Source organism: Rousettus aegyptiacus, unplaced genomic scaffold (assembly GCF_014176215.1).
Source record: "Rousettus aegyptiacus isolate mRouAeg1 unplaced genomic scaffold, mRouAeg1.p scaffold_m13_p_9, whole genome shotgun sequence".
NCBI classification, from domain to species: domain Eukaryota; kingdom Metazoa; phylum Chordata; class Mammalia; order Chiroptera; family Pteropodidae; genus Rousettus; species Rousettus aegyptiacus.
The window spans coordinates 51,693,025-51,718,811 of record NW_023416312.1 but is presented as its reverse complement, the minus strand read 5'-3'; the positions used below and the strand labels follow the sequence as shown (position 1 = coordinate 51,718,811).

The 25,787-nt window shown below is 30.7% G+C and overlaps 1 protein-coding gene and 1 pseudogene across 7 annotated transcripts in view; one reads left to right on the top strand and one right to left on the bottom strand.

Annotated features, from left to right (window-relative positions):
* Positions 1–25,787, bottom strand: part of PCDH11X (protocadherin 11 X-linked) — an 802,247-nt gene that overhangs the window by 130,021 nt on the left and 646,439 nt on the right. For 4 of the 7 annotated variants that reach the window (XM_016146853.2, XM_036226752.1, XM_036226754.1 and 1 more), the window contains one exon: positions 9,110–9,133. The exons of the other annotated variants lie outside the window; for them this stretch is intronic. In XM_016146853.2, the coding sequence (XP_016002339.2) occupies positions 9,110–9,133 (24 nt within the window). The remainder of the gene's footprint in view (positions 1–9,109; positions 9,134–25,787) is intronic. 7 annotated transcript variants of the gene reach the window in all.
* LOC118607891 lies at positions 24,223–24,340 on the top strand (annotated as a pseudogene).

Sequence of the window (25,787 nt, the reverse complement as noted above, 5' to 3'; positions counted from 1 at the left end):
TTAATATTATTAAAGATTTAGGCAATATTCCCAAATAGATATACAGATCCAACACGATCTTTATTAAAATTCAAGCTGATTCTTTTAAGAAATTGACTAGCTGATCCTAAAATTCTTATGGAAATTCAAGTGATCCAAATTAGCCAAAACAATCTTGAAAATATTTGGGCACATTTGGAAGAATCACGCTTTCTGATTCCAAAATGTACTGCAAAATTACAGTAATCAGGAGTTTGTGGTACAATCATGAGAACAGACATCTAAATCAGTAGACTACAATTTATAGTCCAGAAATAAACTCACTCATTTTCTTCAATTTTTAACATGTGTTCCAAGACAGTTCAATGGGTAAGGAATAGCCTTTTCAACAAATGCTGCTCGAACAATTTGATTTCCATATGCAGAAAAATGAAGTTGGATTTTTGCTTCACACCACGTACAAGCAATTACTCAAAACGAACCAAATACCTAAATATAAGAGTTAAAACAATAACATTTTTAGAAGAAAATAACGCTATATTTTGACTACTTTGTGTTAGACAATTTGTTCTTAATATAAGACCTAAAGCATAAACAATCAAATTAAAAATAGCTGAAAAAGTCTTCATCAGGATAAAAATTTTTGTGCTTCAAAAAATAAATATTTATTTATTTTTAAACAAATAAACAAATTTTGTTTATTTAAATAATAAATAAATAAAATGAAAAGACAACCTATAGAATAAGAGAAATTATTTGTAGACAAAATAACTCACATAATTAGCATCCAGAATATATAAAGAATATAACTCAATAATAAAAAGACAACCCAAATGAAAAAATGAGCAAAGTATTCAAATAAAACTTTCTCTAAAGAAGATATACAAATGCTATATAAATGTAAACAAAAGCCATAACATGATAATAACTCACTCCTACTAGTATGGTTACAATTAGGATGACAGATATTAACAAGTGGTGAGAATTTGGATAAATCAGAACCCTCATACATTGCTAATGAGAATATTAGATGGTACAGTCACTTTGGAAAAATTGGCTGCTCCTTAAAATATTAGATATGTTACCATATGGCTCAGCTACTCTATTCTTAAGTACATGCCCAAAAGAATTAAAAACATATATCCACACAAAAATTTATACACAAACATTCATAGCAGCTTCATTCATAATATTCAAAAGATGGAAACACCTAAATGTATATAAACTCATGAATGGATGAACAAAATGTTATATCATATAATCCAGCCATACAAAGGAATGAAGTACTGATATATGCTATAATATAAATAATCTTGAAAATACTATGCTTCATGAAAGAAGCCAGATGTGAAAGACCACATACTACATAGTATATAATTCTCCTCGATGAAATTTCTTATATAGACAAACCTGTAGAGACAGAAGTGGGAGAATAGGGAGTGACTGCTAATGATTATGTGGGTTTTCTTGTGGGTGAAGAATGTTGCATAAATACATGAATATATTTTTTAAAAAGCTACTGAACTGTACACTCTAAAAGGGGGAATTGTATATTATATAAATTATATCTCAGTAAAAATACTCAATCGACATATTATAGTTCTGCTATATAAGCTTTCGAAGAGAAAATATTTATAACATTTATGATCAAGGAAAAACACAGAAGTTGAAGGAATTGCAACACACAGTACAACTAAATCCTATAACAATGCATCAAGTCCTTAAAAAATAAAATTTAATTAATTAGTAAAAATGTTTTATAATTCCCAGTAGTCTGTTCAACAAAGTATTAATTAAATCAATTAATTGCACAATATTTCTTAAGTAAATCATTAAAGTAAGCAAATGTTGCATGGTACAATGATGATTTTGAATTTCCATTAGACTGTAAATAAAAAATTATTATTATTATATTATCATACGTGAAACAAAAATTAATATTTCTTGCATGGAAACCTTAGATAACATATGGAATAAATAAAACCTTGGTAGTATTTTTTTCTTCATACCAATGCTGCTTTTTTGAGCACAAAGGAATTACAGTAAAATATTAAGTTAAGGGTATTGTGAGAATAACCTCAAAAATAAATTGGACAGAGCCATTACTATTAACTAAGGAAAGTAAATGCTTTTATACTTGAGCAATTAGATTATTAGACTAAACAGTTCTATTATCTGACTCTCAAATGATATTGATGGTTTAGGGCTTGAAAAATATACAAAAGGGAAAATATGCAAAAGTATATATGATTAAGAGTAGTTTTGTTTATAAAATTTTAAATAAAATTCCAATAAGAGCATTTTTTCATGCTAGAGCTACTTATATATCATTTCGATTTTTAAACTGAAATGAAATCTTACAGCAGACATGCAAGAGTACATTCTCAAAGTGATCCACTTAGGCAGAATCTGGCTTTTACTTTCTTCTTTTGAATATTTTGAGAAAATGTTGAAAATTATGATATACTTTTTCCAGAAATCCCATTCGAGATTTATTTCTATGTTAACCTGAAGCAAGTTTAAAATATACCAAAATATCCTACATAGAATATTATTCAAAATTAATATTAAAAATCTTATGTTCACCTATTTATGGATAAATAACTCAACCTCTACCTCTATTTTACTTCCACCTACTAATTTTCTCCTCTCTCATCCCTTGCCTATTAGAGAGAGATTAGAGGACGAAGGAAGGAAACAGTACAGTGTCTGGTATGTACCAAGTATTCAACAAACATTGCTGAATAAACAGAAGCAAAGAAAAATAGAGCTGTCAAGAGAGTCCTGTAAGAGGGAGGATTGGGGAGGAAAAGACAAGATTGTTCAAGGCTTAAAAAATACAAGTACAAGCAAAAGTTGATTAAATATTAAAAGAAACCACATAACTACCTATTTAAACATAACCCTTTGTTTGAAAATGACTTACTTCATAAGTTAATGCTTCGAAATTCAATGGGTAATGTTTTACATCTGCTTATTAAAAGTTGGTGATTATTAAAACATCATCAAAATCAATGTTTAGAAAAGTGAAAACTATTACTTAATGCCATATATCCTGCCTTCTACAATCATTATTTCTTTCAAGAGCTATATCTAAGTTAACGACAAGAGAACCACTATAGAATTAAAGCTTTTGGTGAAACTAACCATATGTAACAGTAATTTCCATAGTGCAACATGAAAACTAATTTCAGTAATTCAGAGTGACTAAATATTTTTATTAGAACTATTTGGGACTAGTTTTGCCACTAATTATACAGATATTTAAGAATAAAATTAAAATAAGACGTTATTTCTTTGATTGGTTAATATTCAGTTATATACTCTAAATTATATGGTCCCAGGTTTATAGTCATATCTATAATAATTTTGATCTATTATAATTTTCTTAATCTGTATTATGGAGTGTTGCTATTTTCCGAATACTTTGCCAACTGTCCCAGCACCATTTGTTTAATTCATAGCATCATTCTGGTTTTAATTATTTTTAAATCATATACTAACTTCAGACATGCATTATGGTCAACTTCAGTACTATTTTATCTTACCACATTTATCTACCATTTTTTTACAGTTACTATTTTTTTTATTGTTAGTGCTGTATATATTCTGACATTTACTGACAAGAATCTCACTTCTTTTCATTAGTTTTCAAAAATATTCTTATCATTTACATGTTAAATAACATTAGAAAAAGCTTAAGAAGGCCCGAGTCAAAATATTAGGAATATATTTAATATAGTTTCCCTAAAGTTCCCTATTTCTTCCCTCTTATAGGATATTATTACATTTGGAGAGCAGCAATAAAAATTGACAGAAAAGAAAATCTGGTATCAATATGAGCTGTATAAAGCATTCAACAGTTGCTTTCTCCAAACTGCAAACTGTTCAAATATATTTTCTAAATCTCTCTTGGATCCTCAATGATAGCTAAATATTGCATTCCAAATCTTTACCAATGAGCAATGGTGTAATAAGATTTTATTGTAGTTAAAAACATAGTGTATTTATCAATTTTCTTGAATGTTGTTCTATTAAATGAGCATTGCACTTTATCACTGTGTAAGGTGTTTTCTGTTTTTAGTTTGGTGAGACTTTGGACCACCGGTAGGTGATTATCAGATGAAAAGAAAAATGTTTTAAATTGTCTCTGACAACACAACACTATTTAGAATCATTGTTATACTTGGTGAGTCTAGGAAATACAGCCGGTGAGCATGAGTACCATAAATACCACATGTAGACATCTATTATATAAATATTTTAGATTTATTTAAGATATTATAGGCTCTTGTTTAAAACTTAGAAATTCACAATCTCGCATTCACATTAACATGATAAATTATATTATTAATTTTTTTAAAATTGAAATACCACATTTTATATGAACTGGGAGATAGAAACTTTTCAGCCTTCTGGGTCCAGTTTTGGTAGTGATACATACCGACTATTAAAACATTATACAATACACTTTCTAAAATCATCAATGCCTGTCTAGACTCCAGATTACCTAGTACCAATCAGTGTTCTCTACTGAAGGCTCCTCTTGAAAACTGAAGAATTTGAAGGAGAGTAAAATGCAATGAATTGTGGTTCTTAAGAGCCTCAAAAGTAGTACACAATGTGTGCAATTAAAGTGTTAACTTTGATCTATACAACTCTTTAATACTTCACATTCAACATTTTTTAATTGCCCATGGCAGTAAAATTCAACCATAGTATTCTCCCTGTTTTCTTTTTTCCTTTGAACTTTGACCAGTGAGGGGAAAAATGTTCTCAGATGAGCAAACATAAATATAAAGGCTTCAAGGGCTTTTGCTTGTTTTCTGCTTTTTTTTTCTTCAAGGTATAATATCAAATCAAGGTACACCAAGTCTCTTTTTCCTCTCTGCAGCCCAACCCAGCAGTTATCCTTAGACTTGGAAAAAGATGTAAAGCTGTGCTGATATAGTAGCCACTAGCCACACATAGCTATTGAATACTTGAAATTAGGCTAGCTGGAATTCAGATTAGCTGTAACTGTGAAATACATACCAGATTTCAAGACTTACTCTGTAAAGAAATCTAAAATAGCTCTTTAATTTTTTTATATTGAATACATGTTGAAATGATGACATTTTAGACATATTGGGTTAAATAAAATATGTTATTAAAGTTAATTTCACCTTTTGCTTTTTTAAATGTAGCCACTACACAATTTAAAATTACATATGTGTCTTTCATTATATTTCCATTTGACTGTGCAGATTAAAATCAATGATAATAAATCACTTGAAATTCAAGACTCCTCGACTATAATTGTAGATCATTTTGATAATTAGTTTTTGTGTGCATCTTAGAAAAAAATACCCATTTGTAAAGTATATTTCAACCAAAAATGTCTGCCTCATAATAAACCAAGATTTTGATGTGGCATCTGCAAATGAAAGTAAGGAAATGTAACATTTTATCTTTTGCAATGTCAGTCATATAGAAATAAATTTCAAGACAATGTCAGAGAAAAGTGATGTATATCAAAATTATGCTTTATCAAATGAGGATTACTATTCTAATTAGCTTTAGCAGAAAAAAGTATTTAGAGCCTTTACAATGCTTATGGCTCATTTAAATGTTCACGTCATGTTTTGTTAACAAGCAGCTAACTAATATGTCACTTAGCAAGGCTATTTATTTCACACACGTGGATTTTAAAAAGACAAATAGTTGAAACCTAGAACGTAAAGTTTAAAGAATGAATTTTCTATTCATGGATTATATACTGTTTCAAGCTATGCCAAGAGTTTTAATCAGAATGAAAACACTACAGTACCACACTCATTTTCTAACTTTAATAATGTTTCATAGGGCCCAAAAGATACTCATTTTTCTCTCTTAGTCTACTTTTGTGTGATAAATAATATCAAGTTTGTTTATTGTTATTTTCTTCATTATGAAAAAAAAACATTAAAAAGCAATACAATTTTATCACAAGGCACATTTTTTTCTAGCTCCACGTGTCAATGTATAATATGTAATGAATATAGTGGAATGAACTTAATTTATATTATCTAAAGAAGGCATTGTTAGATATTAAAATATCCAAATGCTTCATAAGACTTAATTCTTTTCATAAATATTGTTCTATGATATTTTAGAATTTACTACTAAATTTTTAAACAAAAAATTGTATGTTGATTCAGTCCTTTGACAATTTAGGGAGATATTAAATTAGCATGAAGGGATTAATATTATGGCCTGCGCTGTAAATTTGTCATTTGGAAACTTACACATGCATTTTCATTAAGTCCTGGCCATGAGCGAAAAAAGATACTTTGTGAAAATACATTATTTTTCTTATTAATTGACATGAAAAATCTCATATCTATCATGCATAAGGATGAATTATGTTTATGTTCACTAACTCGTATTAATTAAGTAGTCAGATGAAAATAGGTGAAGTGATTTAATTGGTTGAGAGAGAATTCATTTTGCCAGTTTCTCCTAGAACCTTCCACCTTAATCTTCTTTCCCTGCACACTCTCATTCCTAAGAAGTTTCTCCTTACTCAAAAGTCAACATTTTAAGTATAAAGTAATGAACTCCTAAATTACAGTTGACCTTTGAGTACAAACAATAAGTATGGAAACCCAGCTCAAGAACAGATCCTTGAGAGTTATCCAAGGGCCAGAAGGATAAGGATTGTCTAATAAAACACTGTAAGGATATGCAAAAATCATCTTGGATAACTGAGCATTACTATGGACAGCAGGCAAATGAACCCTGGTAGACAAATCAGTTAACATTCTATTACTCATACCCAACATTTCAATGAAAATAGAAAATGCAATAAATGAAACTCTCACTTTTATATTAAAACATGTTCAGAAAAAAAGGAAAGGGCATTTACAAACAGATTCAGTCATAGTTATGAATTTATAAATGTTTATTTATGTATATTTTGTTCAAAAGGAGGTATAAAAGAATTTGCTCTGAAAGAACTGATAAGTATATATTTGCAATTTCTTTCTTGATGACAAGTAAATCACCCCCAGAAGTAGAAGAAGTAATTTTCTTACTACTAATAACTTGCATATATATATATATATATATATATATATATATATATATATTTTACTGCGAAAGAAAGAGCCTAGGTATTTTTGTATTTAAGAAAATAACTCAATGTCATTCTTGGTAATCAGTCAGCTTCCAATAGTTTAATGAATGAAATAATCTTGATTTAATAACTTTATGATTAGAGTCAAAAAGGGCTTTTTTCTCTCTTATATACTAACATTTAATAATATTAAATTATCACAAAATATAACCAGAAAATGTACTAATGTGATTCACTGAAGCTTTGAGTTAAAGCCCAATTGCCTTATGAATATACTAAGTAAACTAGAGCAGAATTTAAACTATGAGTTTAATTGTAATGATCATTACTCATTGGTATCCTAATGAAGATTCAAAAATTTAACAGTAATGTCTTACACAGGTATAGTTCTTTAGAATGATCATATGAATTTCTATATTATTTAACCTTTCTTTGTCTCAGTTTTCACTTCTGCAAAAATGAAGAAAATAATAGAACTTACACATAAAGTGTTGTATTAAATAAAGACATTTGCAAATTATTAGAGACAGTGTCTAGAACACAGTATACATTCCAACACTGTTATTGGGTTTTTGTTTGTGACTATTGTTATTACATCACATGTCAGCAGTATGACTTTTTTGTGAGGCTTGAGCATAAATATGATTACTACAATTTTTTTAAAAAGAGAGAGAAAAGAAAATGGAGACTCTAAGCTAAAATGAGTTGGCCAAATGTACACATCTAGCCAGATGTGTCCTGATGCACATTCAAATACTCTTTCCACTGTATCTCTAACTAGTTATGATCAAAACACCCTGACTTTGTATCACAACCACAATAATTGTAGTTCCTGGACTGTATCTATCAGGGAACACCTATAAACTAATGAGAAGAAGAGAGACAAAATGAAAAGCACATGTAATGCATCCACTTTCATCTGAATTACTCATATAAATATTGAATACTAAAGACCTTCAAGGGGAATAAAATATTTAGTTTGAAATTCCACTAGTTAGGTGATAGTCAAAAATTTATCATGAGCATTAGTACCAATTATATAAGACCACAAGAGAACTATTCTAACATAATACAAAAGAAGCCAAAGCAACATTTTACAAACATTTAAAATGCCCCCAAATAATAAAACATGATGTTAGTATTGATATGTCAAAATTAAAATGAAAAGTGAGGTTCTTTACATAATAATTTAGAGTTTTCTGACTGATTTAAGGAAGATTTATTCTTTGAGTGCTATTTCTAAATGGTCAAAATATCAATAGACTGTAAATTACATTTTGAAATCAGTGTATGAAGTGTAATCCATTATTGTTTTAAGTAGCAATGGAACAATGTGACAGATCCATCCCCGAATATGAAATAGACAATAAAGAATTAGGTGCATATACACAGTGAGTCCAAATATATTTGAAACATTCAAAATATCCTGTAGCATTTTAAATCTTTATCAGCACAATAACATTATGTATATATTTAACTGGTTGCTTAAACTCTATAGTTAAAGAAATTTATTTTCTGTTGACCTTGGTATATTTTCACGTGTAATCTATACATTATAATTTTGCAAAGAAAATATATATTATTTACAAAGTTCACCAAGAATGTAAACTTGGATTATTTTGTTAGGCACGTACATAACATATACAAGTAGAATTAGACTTTTAATTCCTCCTCAAACAAAATGCTGAATATGTTTACATTGTCAGAGGAGAAAAATGAATAATTAAATCTGTAGTTAATTTGAAAGTAATCACTGTAAATAAAAAAAATGACTATAAGGTTATGTTAATTTTGCTTTCTAAAGATTAATTACATACAACTTGGAAAAAGCATCCAGTTATACAAGATATCCAACCAACCAAATATCTTTTCTAAATATCAGTTTGAAAAATGTGTTTGAAGCAAACAGTTGAAATGGCAATGTTTTATGAGAAGAAAAAAGGCCAAAAGTTCTTTTTAAAAAGCACAAAATAGCAATTCATTTTAAAATGAAACATGCACCATGGTTATGTTTTGTGTTGGTTTCTACTGTACCTTTCTTTAGTCCAGGAATGAAAGCTAAAAAGAGAGTTTAATAAAGTTAAACATAATAAATATTTTCTCTTATTCTCAACACATTATATTAGGTAAACATGTAAATTAGAATATATTACAATATATTTTTCAACTTCATTTTGCAGAGAGTATAATGATTGAGATAAATAAGGTAGAAGACTGATTGTACATAAAATCTATCTCCGGTAATATATTTTTTCTAAAATCAGACCAAGCCTATGCTATATGCTGTCCTCTTGGAAATTAATGATTGGTCCTTTAACTAAAGGCACCAATATTGTTGAATGTAACATTTTGAGAGAACTTGTATTTTCTAGTTTCATTTCCTACAATAGTAAATTATAATCCTCTGCTGAAATCAGTTTTTCTCATGGAATCTATTAAATGAAACATAGTATAAAGAAAAAAAATGTTTTTTTGACTTAATAGGTTGCTCTGACTCCAAACCTGATATGAAAAAAAAAGTAATGGGAAAAAACAAAAACAAAAATCAACATACAACAACATGAGGATGATCCAAAAGAAGTACTCTTATATTGGTTGAGACACTTTTTCTAAAATACAGCTATTTTCACACTAAAATTTTATTTATTTCTCACAATTAGAATATGATAGCCTGGAGGTCCTTATACTTATTTTCCAGATTTAGGCATTGAATTGACTACATTCAAAACACTATGAGATCAAAATTCAGTATAGAACGAAAGTATCTTAACATAATAAAGGCCATCTATGACAAACCCTCAGCCAATGTTATACTTAATGGTGAAAAACTAAAAACCTTCCAAGTTCAGGAACAAGGTTAGACTGTCCACTATCACCACTGTTGTTCGATATAACTATTGGAGGTCCTAGAAAGTGCAATCAGACAAGAGAAATATATAAAAAGAATCCAAACAGGAAATGAAGAAGAGAAACTGTCACTATTTGCAAATGACATGATTCTCTATATAGAAAATTTTAAAGACTCCACAAGAACACTGCTAGAAACAATAAGCAAATACGGTAAAGTCTCTGGATACAAAATCAACATTAAAAAATCCATAGTTTTCCTATACTCTAATAATGAAGTGTCAGAAAAAGTAGAAAAAATAATTCCTTTCGCAATTGCAGCAACAAAAAATAAAATAGGAATAAATTTAACGAAACAAGTGAAGGACCTATATAATGAAAACTGCAAGACTCTATTAAAATAAATCAAAGAAAATACAAAGAAATGAAAAGATATTTCATGTTCTTGGATTGGAAGAATCAACATAGTTAAAATGACCATATTATGTAAAGCATTATACTGATTTAATGCAATCCCCATCAAAATCCCACCTGCATTTTCTAAAGAAATAGAACAAAAAATCATCAGATTCATATGGAAGCATAAAAGACCTCGAATTGCCAAAGCCATCCTGAGAAAAAAGTACGAGTCTAGAGGTATCACTCTGCCCGACTTCAAATTATATTACAAAAGGACAGTAATCAAAACAGCATGGTATTGACAGCAAAACAGACACACAGACCAGTGGAACAGAATCGAGAGTACAGAAGTAAACCCATGTTTATGTGGGCAAATAATTTTTGACAAAAAGTGGAAACCACACAGTAGAGGAAGGAAAACCTCTTACATAAATGGTGCTGGCAAAACTGGAAAGCCATATGCAAAAAAATGAAACTATATTGTTGTCTATCACCATGTACAAAAAAATAACTCAAAATGAATTAAAGACCTGAATATAAAACCTGAAACCATAAAATGCATAGAAGAAAACATAGGGATGAAACTCAAGGATTTTGGACTTAAATGAATTTTATGAATTTGACTTCAAAAGCAAAGGGAGTAAAAGCTAAAATAAATGAATGAGACTACATCAAACTAAAAAGCTTCTGCTCAGCAAAAGAAACCATCGACAAGGTAAAGAGACAACCATCTGAATGGGAATATATATTTGTAAGCAACGCCTCCGATAAGGGACTAATATCCAAAATATATAAAGAATTCATAGGACTCAATAACCACAAACAAACAAACAAAAAATGATCCAATCAAAAAATGGGCAGAGGATCTGAACAGACACTTCTCCTCAGAGGACATATAAATGGCCAACAAATATATGAAAAGATGCTCAACATCGCTAACTATTAGGAAAATGCAAATCAAGACCACAATGAGATACCATTTCACACCTGTTAGAATGGCTATGATCAACAGACCAAGTAATAAGAAATGCTGGAGAGGATGTGGAGTAAAAGGAACCCTCATACTCTGTGGGTGGGACTGCGAATTGATACCGCCTCAAAAAACTAAGAATTGATCTACCGTATGATCCAGCAATCTTTCTACTGGGTATTTACCCCAAAGACTTAAAAAATCATATCCATAAAGATATTCACACGCCAATGTTCATAGCAGGATTATTCACAGTGGCCAGGACATGGAAGCAACCAAAGTATCCTACAATAGATGATTGGATAAAGAAATTTTGGTACACATATACAATGGAATATTACTCATCTATAAGAAGAGATGAAATTCTGCCACTTGCAATAACATGGATGGAACTCAAGATGATCATGCTAAGTGAAATAAGCCAGATAGAAAAAGTTGAAAATCACATGATATCACTTATATGTGGGATATAAACCTAAAAGCAACAAGGGAATAGGGCAAACAAACAACAACTCATGAACATGGACTATAGACTAGTGGTTACCAGAGGGTGGGGGATGGGGTGGGGAAGGAGTGGGGAGGTAGATGGGGTAAAAGGGATCTAAATATAGAGGGTTGGGGGAGAGTTAAATGGGTAAAGGGGATTAAATATATGGTATCTGAAGGAAACTGGACTTTGGGTGGGAAACACACAATAGAATATGCAGATGTTAAATTATAATGTACATATGAAAATTATATAATTGTATTAACTAATGTTACTCCAATAAAATAGATAGATAGATAGATAGATAGATAGATAGATAGATAAATGCAAATACTGTGAGATAATGCTTGTCCTAGAATAAATAGCAGAAAATGTTTTTAAACAAAATGATTATATGTTTATAAAAACTTGGATATGTGATGATCTAAACAAGACTCAGATATATTTTTTATAAAATATAAGGCCATAAGTAAAAATGGTTTTTGGATATATTTAATAATATGCTTATAAGGACAAAAACTTTACAGATAAATATTTTGAACTTGTTTAAAAATATATTTTGAATAACATTAGAATGCTATTAAACTAAGCACATATGAAATGCTTAGAAGGAATATGTCAGAGATAGACAGAAAAACATAGGTGAAAGTAATTTTTTTATGCAATATGAGGATTAATGAGAGAACATTGCACATTTTAAGTGTCTTTGATATACAATGTCTTTAACAAGACATTGTGGGTAAGATTGATCATCTAAATACAATTCCCCAACCTCCACCTCTCAAATAATGGTCCTACTTCAATGATAAGTACTGTGAGCACGTGCGCGCGCGCGCACACACACACACACACACACACAAATATTCAAATTTATTATTGGAATAAATAAGCAATTCTTGTAATATTTAACTTCAGAGTTTTCAAATATACTGGAATGAGAAAGAAAGGCTGCTTTAGGTAGAGAAGTAATGAAGTGCTTACTTGCTTTCATTTTTAAGACTGCAATTTCAGTGTAGTCTAGACCTCACTTATCAAATCCTTTCTAATTTGGTAACTGAAAATACCAAAAAAAAAATGAAGGTGATAGATCTGGACTTACATCTAGGGTTAAGGAGGTATCAATAAAAGAAGCAGAACAAGTGACGTGACAACAATAGAAAGAAAACAAACATATTAAAAAAAAAACTTATCCCAGGAGACCTTTAGCTCTCAAGCTAAAAAATAAGAATTGGTTTTAACTTACTAAAGTCAAATATTGGTCAATTTGTCCTAAAAATCCAGGAGAATAAACAGATCTGCATAAAATTGTCAAGACTGACCCTAAGAGACACTTAAATTCATCACATGAAACATGGTCAAAAAAGGGAACTCCTCCTCCAAAGCAATATTTTATGCTAAAACAGAAATAGAAACAGTCATTATAGCCATGAGAATTTTTTCCTAAAATAAACATCTCCAAATGTATCCCTAAATCTCAGGCTGCTTCTTAATAAGTACTGTGAGCATATGTGAGTGTGCACACACACATAAAATATTCTAATTTATTATTGGAATAAATAGGAACTTGTAATATTTAAAGATAGAGTTTTCAAATATATTGGCATGAAAAAGAAAAGCCGCTTTAGGCAGAGAAGTAATGAGGTAATGAAGTTTACATTTTTGAAGTATCTACACTGCTCAAGATTTTTGCACAATCAAGATAAGCAGTCCTTGTCCCTTGAGATATTATAATCGATGTGAATCATTATGACTGAAATTAAATATTTCACTAATTATTGCAATCAAATATTATGTTATGAATGACTATGCATATCATCTATGTGTAACTTAAAATGTAATTCTACTAATACATAAAATGAATGTATCTAACAAGGTAAATTTGTGTTCACCAAGAAAATTATTTTTAGGTTATTAAGTATTCTCAAATTAAATTTATTAATTAATAAATTTAAACACAATAGTTCGGGTATCGTTATTTTTACACAAATGCAATATTATGAAATTTAAGTTTGTATAAGTTCTTGGTTTAAAATGTAACTGAGTTTTTTATATTATTTTCTGAATTTATAGCACAAGAATCTTAATTAGTGAATTAAAACAACAGAAAGTACTGGGATTCTTGTACTACAAAATTCAAATTAAGAAGACATACATTTTGTAACAAAGAATGTAGCTCCCATTCTAGACATATAAAATTGCTAAAATTTATCATGAGAACAATACCAAAACACGTTATATTATTCTATACAAAAACATTTTAATATTTCCTTCAAAATCCTAACACAAATATTTAAGTACCCAACACACAGTAGAAACACCTGCCTAAATGTGAAAGAATTATGATAAATATAGAAAATGTTTGAATACCTTAAGGTTCAAAAGAGCTTACCACAAAACTGATAATGTTAGCATAGTGTTGTTGATCAAGTACCATGCATCAATCCATAATTAACATTTACTTCAAAAAAGTAGTAATGGTTGCAGTTTCTTAATCATGTATAATTTTATTTAAATTATTGGGGTGACATTGGTGAATAACATTATATAGGTGTCAAGTATACAATTCAATAATATGTTATATGTATATTGCATTATATATTCACCACCCAAAGTTAAATTTCTTTCTGCCACCAAATATTTGACCTCCTTTAGCCCTATGTACCTCTTCCATTTCCCTTTCCCCTCTGGTAACCACTAATCCACTGTCCATGTCCATGAGTCTCTGTTAGTCATGCGTATTTGTTACTTTTAGTTTTATAGCCCACATATGAATGAAATCATATGGTTCTCAACTTTTTCTAAGTTAGTTCTCTTAGAATGATAATGTCGAGATTCATCCATGTTGTTGCAAATGACAATATTTCACCTTTCTTATAGCTGAGTAATATTCCATTGTATGTATGTACAACGTCTTTATCCAATCATGTATTGTAGGACATTTTGGTTGCTTCTATGCCCTGGCCACTGTGAAAATGCTACTATGAACGTCGGGGTGTATATATTTTTTTGGATAAATGTTTTCAGGATAGATACCCAGAAGAGGGATTGCTGCATCACAAGGTAATTCAATTCTGTTTTCTGTTTTCTGAGGAACCTCCATACTGAACCTCCATACTGAATATAAATTGGTACTGATTGTAGCAATTTACATTCCCAAAAGCAGTGTATGAGGGTTCCTTTTTCTCCAACAACCTCTCCAACACTTGTTATTACTTGTTCTGTTGTTGATAGCCATTCTATCAGTTTGCGAGATGGTATCTCATTGTGGTTTTGGTTCACATTTCCCTAATAGCTAGGGAAGTTGAGCATCTCTTCATATGTCTGTTGGGTATTTGTATATCTTCTTGGGAGAAATGTTTGTTCAGGTTCTTTTCCCATTTTTGTTTTTGTTGTTGTTGAGTAGTATGAATTATTTGTATATTTCGGATATTGGGCCCTTATTGGAGGCGTTTGCAAACATATTCTCCCATTTGAATGATTGCTATTTTGCCTTGTTGTTGGTTTCTTTTGCTGTGTAGAAACTTTTTAGTTTGATATAGTCCCATTAATTTATTTTTTCTTTTGGCTTCTCTTGCTTTTAAGTTCAAATTCATGAAATCTTCTCTAAATCCAAGGTCCATGAGGTGAGTGCCTATGTTTTCTTCTATGCAACTTGTTGTTTTAAGTTATATATTTGGGTTTTGATCCATTTTGAGTTAATTGTGGTGTGTGGCAATAGACAGTAGTCTAGATCCATTCCTTTGCATGTGGCTTTCCAGTATTCCCAGCACCGGTTATTGGAGTTTTGATTTATGTAAAACTTAACATATATTCTAAGTTACTATGGGCTAAGTTTTGAGAAGTATTTCCTCATTTTTTTATGCCAGCCCTACATGTGTATGTACTGAAGGTCATATAACTTTTCAAACTCGGTATAAAAAAACACAACATACTTGAAGATTTTAATACCAAATTAACAAGCCAATACCTAGTTTTCTTTGAATCATGCTAATTGTAAAACATTCTACGGTATATGCCAAAGAGATTCAATTCTTCTTGATTTATAATTCAAATCACCCCAGTGTGTTTCCTGTTGATTGCAAAACTAATAACTGGCATTATTGTACTTATGTAAATTGCATAGAGTCTGAACCACAAAAATAGTGAAGCTCAAATCTAATTTTCTGTTCCAATTGTATGAAAAGTTAAGGCTACAAATGCAGAAAGCTTCAAGATGATTAATATAATGAGCATCTAATTTACAGTGAAGACAATGTTGCAAACATAAAATTCTCATCTCTGTATACTAAATTTCCATCCGTATCTCCCTGGGTCCTGAGTTTCTGTAAAAATTAGTTTACTACTAGATCAATAAATATTAATTTCAAAATTGACAACAACTAAAATCATAGTGTTGTCTTTATCATAGATGTAAATAAAATCTTAGAAATTAGAATGAAACATTTTCATTAAATATACAATTACCATTTTCTACATTAATAAGATATTGGTTGACAAAATTTCTGCTCGGCCATACCAAATGACTCCTTTTCCTTTATTGCTTAGAGCTGAATGTTTCTAAATTTCTGAAATAGTTCATTTCTCCTATTCACAAAATCTTCCTAATTCACAAATCACTGGCTACATTTTCTAGCTTTTTATCTAGGGGTTATATTTACCACTATTACAAATAGTACTTTCAAACATCATTTTTTTTATGTTGACAGTACCCAAGCACTTCAGAATCCAAAAAGATACAACTTACATTTTACCTAGAATAAAATAAGTTTCCAGGCCAATGACCAGAGCCTTGACAAGTCATCATACTCAGTATATGAGGAAATGGAATCAAGAGAAATGAAATGACTTAAAGGGTACAAACTTGCAACTCAAAGATGAATAAGTTCTGGAGATCGAAAGCACCGCATAGTGATTATAGTTAATAATACTGTATTATATACTTCAAAATTGCTAAGAGTCTAGATCATAAATGTCCTCACCTCAAAAAATAAATGATAATTATCTGATGTGTTAGATGTATTAGTTCAAGCTATAGTGGTAATCATATTGCAATATACAAATGTATGAAATTGACACACTATACAACTTAAATTTGCACCATGTTATATGTCATTTATATCTCAATAAAAATAATTTAAAAGGTAAAAGAAAATGAAATTATTTGTCTAAGAGCCACACAATTAGAGGAAGAAATAAAATTAACTGTGTTTTCTCTACTAAAGAAGTCACACACTATGAAAAATGACCATTTATTGATAATTTCCAAGAGATGGAAACAATATGTGTATTCAAACCTATTTGCCCAAGGCAAATCTTTATTGCATGGAGTTTCAAAAATCAGTGTTTTTATAATGTATCCATGGGAAATTCCAATTTAGATAAATATTAAATGTAATTTACCTCCTCATGTACACACCAATTGACAAGGTAAGAACAAGAGAAAAACATAATTTAAGAATTAAAATCTTGACAAGTTTGAAAAAATTGATAATGCCTATTAAAAATAGTAATCTGTAATTCAACTTGGTCCTAAAGCAAAATGGAATGTAAATTATTCTTTTCCTTAAAGATTTAAGACAAAAATAGTGTCATCGCAAAATCTGTCCTTAATGTTTTAAACAGTTCAAAACCATGTGGAATGAATCTACCCAATTATAATAATTCTTTTTGAGAGTTATAATTAAGATAAGAAAAATTCTGAATTATACCGGACTGGATACCTTAGGAGAAAAACACCTCATGTGACCATATTATTTTGTCACCTGTTTTTCTCCAAATAATTTGGCTTCGTTAATCACATGGTAAAATTGTTCTAAACAGCACAAATATTAATTTCAAAACCTCTTGTTTTAGTTTGGTTGTTTAAAGGGAGAAGCCCCTTCTTTTAAGGATTAAGCTGACTCTCAGAAAGGCACTCAAGAAATTAAAACAGTTAAGGACTGAGCTTTTCATGAAAGTAAAAGTGGGAATTGGTTTTGCACTCCATGGAAAGTTCCTACCAAGGCCTTGGTTATACTACCTAAAGAGGTGTATGAAGAAGTTCTGATAATATACAAAATTAAATGATTTTGAGACATTCCAAAAGCAAAAGTTTCAGGACTGTATCCATTACTTTCTTTGGCAAAGAAAATATTAAGAAATCAACATTTCTGAAATTTGCCTCTAAGCTACACAAAATATTTGAAACAACTGCAGCTCTCAAACATTTCACACCTTGTAATATTCAATCTGTTCATGACTGGATGAATTCTAAATTAAGAACATTTTAAAACAGGACTGGGTAGTGTCTCTGGTCTTTGGGTCTAAAGAGAAATTGATTTTTAAGGTATGTTCTCTTGCTTGATTTAATACAGATATAATACATACTTCCAAGGTAATAGTGTATAATCTGTACACTACTAAAGAATTTAAGTTTTTTAATCTCTTCCTTGTGAAATTAAATATTTTTTTTAAATCAGTTTATCCAATTTTAGAAGCTTTTGGCTGGCTTGTCAACAAAACTATTAGTTGTGTACATAGAAAAATAACAGACATAAATCTCAATTATATTTACAGACATGTACTATAATATTCTTTTCTTTTTTATTAAACTTATTGGGGTGATATTGGTTAATAAAATTATATATAGGTTTCAAGTGTACAATTGAATAACGCACGATATGTATATTGCATTGTGTGTTCGCTACCCAAAGTCAGATTTCCTTCCTTCACCATATATTTGACCCCTTTTACCCTTATTTACTTCCTCACTTCCCACTTTCCCTCTGGTAACCTCTTACTTTTGTGTCAATGAGTTTTTGTTTGTTTGTCTTGTTCATTTGTTGCTTTCAGTTTAATATCCCACATATAAGTCTATCTATTGCCATATCATCCTTAACACGTCTGATCTTGTCTCAGCTCAGAAGCTAATATAATGTTCTTTTAAAAAGAAGTAGAGTAAAAAAAAAAAAACATTTGTAAACTTTCCCTCATATTTTCACCAACCTGCTTGCTCTATAGCAAACTCATTTAAAAATCCACTGTAGTATAAAGAAAAAGAATAAGTAATTAAAATCTCTGTATAGCATAAGTGGACGTGATATCAGGAAATGGCTTTTACTAAAACATTAAAGTTATTATTTCATGAGTGAAAATCAATTTTGTAAATTCTACAGATTATTTTGCCCTTATACATGAATAGATGCCTAGATAAAATATATTAGGCTCTGTACATTCCATAGGATACAGTTTTGAGACAAAGATACTTCACTGGAGATAGGTTTATGTTTATATTTTATACACATCTATATGTATATTATAAACATATTACATTTTTTTCTATTACATATTGCCTATGCAACAGAAAACCAGAAAGAAAACACATCATATAATTATTATTTCAAAAATATCTGCTTTAACTCTACTTTGGGCAGAAATAGATACATTTTTATACATGGAAGCATGATTTTTCAAAATCTACAAGAAACATAAACTACTTTCAATAAAATTCTATTTTTCACTGTAATAAATATTCTATAGTTCTCCAAAGCAATGTTCTATCAATTTTATTTTTAAATTCTCTGCAAAATGAGAAAGATAGTGAACATTACATATGGATAGTATTTCTTTCTCAATACATCAATTTAGAGAGATGTATCTGGATAAACTACTTAGAAAATACCAAATATATTGATTATTGTATGGTGCATATATAAGTATCTACATGTCACATATTTTAACAGATAAAATGATTGAAATAAAAAAATATGATGTTGGAAGTGCAATTCGACTTGATGATTCTCTTTATGAATACATTTTCATCTTCTCATATGCTATAATAGCATCTCCTGAAGTTGCGATTTCTTGTAATCACAGTAAATTAATACCAGTTGAATCATGGTACCAAGCTGGTAATTTTTAATAATTGAGGATTTTTTAATTGTCTACTCTGTATTCTTTCATATATATATAGAGAGAGAGAGCGAGAGCGAGAGAGAGAGAGAGAGAGAGAGAGAGAGAGAGAGAGAGAGAGAGAGAGATTGATTTTTTGGACAGAAGACAATCACAAGCTTTGGCAGAAATTTTCATTCTTGGAACTAACTGGTTATTTACATGTTGTATTTTAACATTTGGGAAAGGAGTTAGTCTTAAAACAATAGGCTGTTAAAAAAGGTCTCAGGCTAGTTAAATTGTTTTTTAACAACTTGGGACATTGTATTGAAAAAAAAGTAAAAAGTAAATATATTGCAAGACCTGTTTTTCCATTAGGACAATTAAAAAAATGAAGTAAAATCCAAATTCATGCTTGCTCCATATTAAAAGAAATATGATTTTTAAATTTTTATTCTAAATTATTTTAAAATCTAGTGTTTAATGTCAATATCCATGCATAATTGTTATCTATCAAATTATGTAGTTTTATATTTCAAATATCAATGGATACACCTGACATATGGAAACCTGGAAGGAGATTTTAGGAATAAACAAGAGACTTTTTTTCCACCGGTGAAACATTGGGTATCTACTGTGGAGTACCAACCTTCTTAGATGATATGTTGATAAATATTTTATGTCAGCAAAGAACAAAGCATAAAAGACAGTGCTACAAATGTGAAGAGGAAATGAAAAGTAGAAGCAAGATATTTCAAAATGAATTAAATAAAAGTTTATATGCACAGGAAGAGAAGTATGAAGGACTTATTTTATCAGTATGACAGATTAACTGACTGCATAAGACATGTTAAAAGGATTTTTAAATAAACCAAATGCTATCTGTCTTAGAATTCATCTGTACCTTGTGTTTAGAAGACACAGATTCAAGATAATGGCTCTTTAGATACTCAAACTATAAATATATTTTTGGTATTTGTAAAAAGAGCATATCATTAAAAGATAAAATATTATTTAAGCTCTACTTTTTGCATAATAAGGAAAGAAATATAAATCTTTCATATAGTATAAATTTGATTCCATATTCGCTTGAATTCATAAGTATCAATCTCTCCCTTTACTTGGCTAAGTTTTTCAAACATAAAATTATAATGTTTCTGCTAGGTAGGTTGAGGAATTGATACAAGAATTAGGTCAAATATGCAGATTAGCATTGCTAAGAATTTGACTGAAATTCAGTCTAAGAGAATCTAAACTATGACCAACCAAGGCATTTATTTAAAATGTATGCAATTCCTATCTAGTCTTCTAATGCTCATTGTGCTCAAATAAAACATTATGACACAAGGATGTGTAAAAAGTGACAATTCCAATGTTCTAGGCAGGTCCCTTGATCACTCGATCTTTTAAGTAGCAATACTTTCTTATTCAGCTTCTATGTATGTACTTGATCATGCAGAGAAATTATCACTGTTCAAACATTTTGCACAGTCTCAATTTGCTGAAAAAACTCCAAAAGTGATTCTACTTTACCTTATGTTTTTTTTTACATAGAATTAATTTCAAGTTCTACATGTACTTTCATTTGTGGAAACTGAAGAAAAATTTGTTAATTAAGTCAAACACCCAAATCACACTGTGGGTTTCCAAAGCAAAACAATCAAATCACTTATTCTGATTTTAACTATAATTTGAAGTGTTATACCTGGATTGCAAGTGTCAAAAGTGATATATATATATATATATATATATATATATATATATATATATATATATTTATATTTATATTTTAAATAAATAGTATCTGATTTAGAGGTTTCTAGTTAAGATGGAGAAGTAGGTAAACTCTATGCTTGCCTCCTCTCACGACCACATCAAAATTATAACTACACTACAGAATACCTGTAATTGGGAGTTACCTGAAGTCTAGCTGAACAGAAGCTCTACAATTGGAGACTCAAAGAAGAGGCCACTCAGAGACTGGTAGCAGGGGCAGAGATATGAAACGAACTGGTCTCACACCTGTGTGTGGCAGTTGAGAGTTGGGAGAAATGTGTCAACTGCAGAGGTTTCCCCCCCAACCCCCTGGCAGAGCAAGGAGTCCCTGCCCCACGTCAGACTCATCAGCCAAAAGTTCCAGTGCCTCAAAAAGTCTCCACAACTTCTGGCTGTGAAAATTGGTAGAGATTGTGACAGAGTGAGATTGAGGGCTGAGGGAGTTGCAGCCTTTCCTCTTAAGAGGCCTGGGCACAAACTTACTCACTGACAGACTCACTGGCTCTGAGCTCCAGCGCTGAGTCAGCAGCTTGAAAGGGAAGAACTGAGTTGTTGGGCTTTGGGGTAAGGCCTGAACTGAATGGGCAGCTTTTTCCCAGACAGAAATACAGACAGAGAGCATTGTTCCTTTGTTGAGCCCTAACCCACTTGGCTTGCAGACCCAGGGGGCTGCCATATCTGAATTTCCATTAACCTTGTTAACACTTTGCTCTGCTGAGTCTTTGAGATCTTGCTCCTCCCAATTTGCAGGCCCATCCAAGTCACTTCCAGGGGATTTTCCATACAAACAGCCTGTCTTGGCTTATGCTATGACTTTCCTAAAATTTCTCAAAGGATTACAAAACCAAAACAAGCAGCATCTGGCCTCAGCTTGCCCCATACCTCCTGCTAAGCCCAGCACTAGCAGAAACTGGCTTCAATTAGTGGTTTGGCCTCTTGAAGCACTTTTAAAACCAGTATGTGTGGTTGCCGCTGTGGATTTCTAGGTGGTTCATGCCCGGTGGCCATAAGGCAGGGTGTAGGCTGCAGGTGAACTTGGCCTGTGACAGGACCCCTCCCAGGAGGCCCTAGCTTGCATGCCTGGTAGCCAGCTTTGGTCTGAGCTAGAGCACTACCTGTGGTCACATCTGAGGACAACACACCCAAAGGGCAGACAGAGCAGTTACCAGAGCCCTGCTAAAGCAAATCCTGCTCTGTAGGGTCAGTCCCTGCACAACAGCACCTCTACTGGTCACTGCCAGCCATCACAATCAATCAGTCTGAGAGTCAATCCCTACCATTGATGAGCAAACAGCGACCAAGGCTCTACTACAACAGGAGAGTACACACAATCCATATAATGGACATACATGGAACTCCTAGCTCGGGTGACCAGGGAAGACTGTGCCATGGTAACCCACAGCACACCTACTGCCTAAGGCTGCTCTACTAAGAACAGGAGACATAGCAGCCCTACCTAATAAATTGAAACAAACGCAAGTATGCAGCTCAAATTGGAAGACAAAGAAACATGTCCCAAACAAAAAACAGAACAAAGTTCTAGAGAAAGAACGAAACAAAATGGAGGGAAACAATCTACCAGATGCAGAGTTCAAAACACTTGCTATAAGTATGCTCAATAGTATTTGACTTAAATAACATCTAAGAACAGTGTTTTTTTTTTAATATAGGTTATCCCCCATAGATGATTAATTTAAAAGGATAAGTGGTTTTATTATTTTTTATAAATATTTAAATGAATAACATCAAAAACTGCCAAAGTTATTTCATCATTACATTTTTTCAACATGAAGCCATATTATACAAGTATCAATAAACTCTGTAGACCTATCAAAAAATCCTTCCTTTTTGAAAATGGGCACTTTCTGAAATGGATACACAGCATTTCCAGCTATCACTTTGTCTTTAATTAAAATAATTTAAATGAGATACATTAGAAAGAACATAAAATTTACAATTAATTATATAATCTAAGTCAAGATTTTAGGAGTCATAATAGAATGTAGCAGTAATGCTAATAAATAATTGCAGTGCCACTAAACCTAAAAACATTAATAGGTATGAGTGTCTACTTGATCCAAAAAAGTCTCTAAGAATAAATCTTTTACATAAGTGAAACTATGTATCATCAAAACCCAAACATATTTTTGTGGGGGAAAGATACAATAGATGCAGGAGCATATAATCATTTATTAATAAATTCTGTCAAAATATTTTTGTTTGTTTGTTTAAAGCTAATGTAGTCTAGTATATTTAGGAAACAAATACACAAATGATAATCCAGAATAGTGTCTGGCCCTAATCAGCACTTCATAAATATTTGTTGAATGAATGAAAACAGGTTGAATGTTTGAGTGTCAATATGCCACAATTACCTTGTGACACTCTTTCCAGCTCAGTGAAAAAGAATAAAACCAAACCTAAGGATAAAAAAAAAGTCCATAACGTGTGCCCATATCTAACCCATTTGTCACTCTTTTAGGCAAATTTTCTAAATGGCCTTTTTATCAGACTTATATAATCCATCTCTATTATAATAAACATTCTTCTGAATCACTATCTTCGTTTGTCAAATCATGAGTTCTTCTACAATAAGAGTTTTGGAAACTTATATCCTTCATGCTTTTTAATCTTAAAAGAAGAAAGAATACTTCATGTCAACTCTACTTTGGACAGAATTCCCATATCTTAAATACCAAATAAAGCATTTCTAACTCCCATTGAACAACAAAAAATAATCTTGTATTATGTTTCATGCATTGCTACGTATTGAGAATTATCTGGTAAAAAGAAACATGGGTCTACAGCCATGCTACCTTCGACACGCCTGATCCCATCTGATCTTGGAAGCTAGCAGGGCCTGGCCTGGTTAGTATTTGGATGGGAGACCATCTAGGAAGACCAGGTACTGTAGGCATAAAAAAAAGGGGAAAAAAAAGAAACATGGTCCCAGACCACCTGTCTCTAATATTCTATTGGATATATATATATCCAATAGAAGACATGCTAATGTACAGGACTTCATTTAGTATTTTTGAGCAGTTTTGTCATCTTGTCATTGGTATACCGTATAAATGATTTAACTTCAGTGAGTCACTTTAAATTGGGCATTTCCTTATAGGCTACTGATCCAAATTATCTCTATGTAAGTACAGATACAGATCATAAACATCATCTCAATTAAACTATCTTTAGTACTTTAAATTTTAAAATATGATCAAACAGCCAATCTCTCTCTCTCTTCCTTTCCCTGTGTCCATATATGTATATTGTGAGTAGGTAAGGTTATCATTTTAAATGTTATAATATTACAAGTTTCGAAAAACTGGAGTGCATACAAATTTCACCTGATTTACAGGTATCTGCAATCAAGGTAAAGCTTTACCCTTATGAATGTAAATATTTTAAAAGCTATTGCAAATGGAAGAAATGCCTTATTTGGTTTTCAAAAGAGATCTGAACCATAGATTGTCTCAGTAGAAAGTTATTTGAAAATAATTTATTAGACATAAAGAAATATCTAAGATATATTATACCTAGTACTATAAAATAGAAAATGAATTTTATTCTGTGACTAAATAGTTGGGATATATTTAATTTTTATGACTTTTGAATTTGATAGCATTTTAAAAGTATCTAAATTTGACTACTGGATAGAAAGATAACTGACCCAGTTTTCAAATATCAACCATTACATTGCTTACTTGGTATGTAACCTCCACTGGCTTAATGTAATTTGTGAAGTCAATACATGTGTATACTTCAAACAATTAAGACAAGAGTTCATTTCTTATATTTTTATAAAGTAATGTTGATTAGGATCAAATTCAGAATGGATACTCATGACTATAATATTTGCTATCATTTCTCTATATTGCAGTTATATGGGATATGAGAGTACAAATGAAATGTTTATCACACAGAAAGAAAACTGTCATTTCATTAGTTTACATTGACTTAGCACTCAAGGAAGTCATTTGGTTTATATAATTAATTTATAATCCCAAATTGATATTTAATACTGCATAATATGTATCATTACTGGTCATATTTATAAGACAGATTTAGGAGACAAAACTGTGTACCTCAAATACTATAATAAATATTGACGTATCCATAAATGTGTACCATAATTCTATATGAGTCATTCTCTAAATATATAAGGACACCTATAAAAGAAGGGCAGAAGACAATAACAAACACAAGAATATAGAAATAAAAGAAGGAAAACATAAATATTCCAAAGATTGTGTTATAATCTATTACATATTACATAACATTATATATATGTGTATAAATATATAATTTTGTTTTGTTTTTAGATCATCTGTTTTGCACTGTAGTGCTCAAATACCATTTTCATG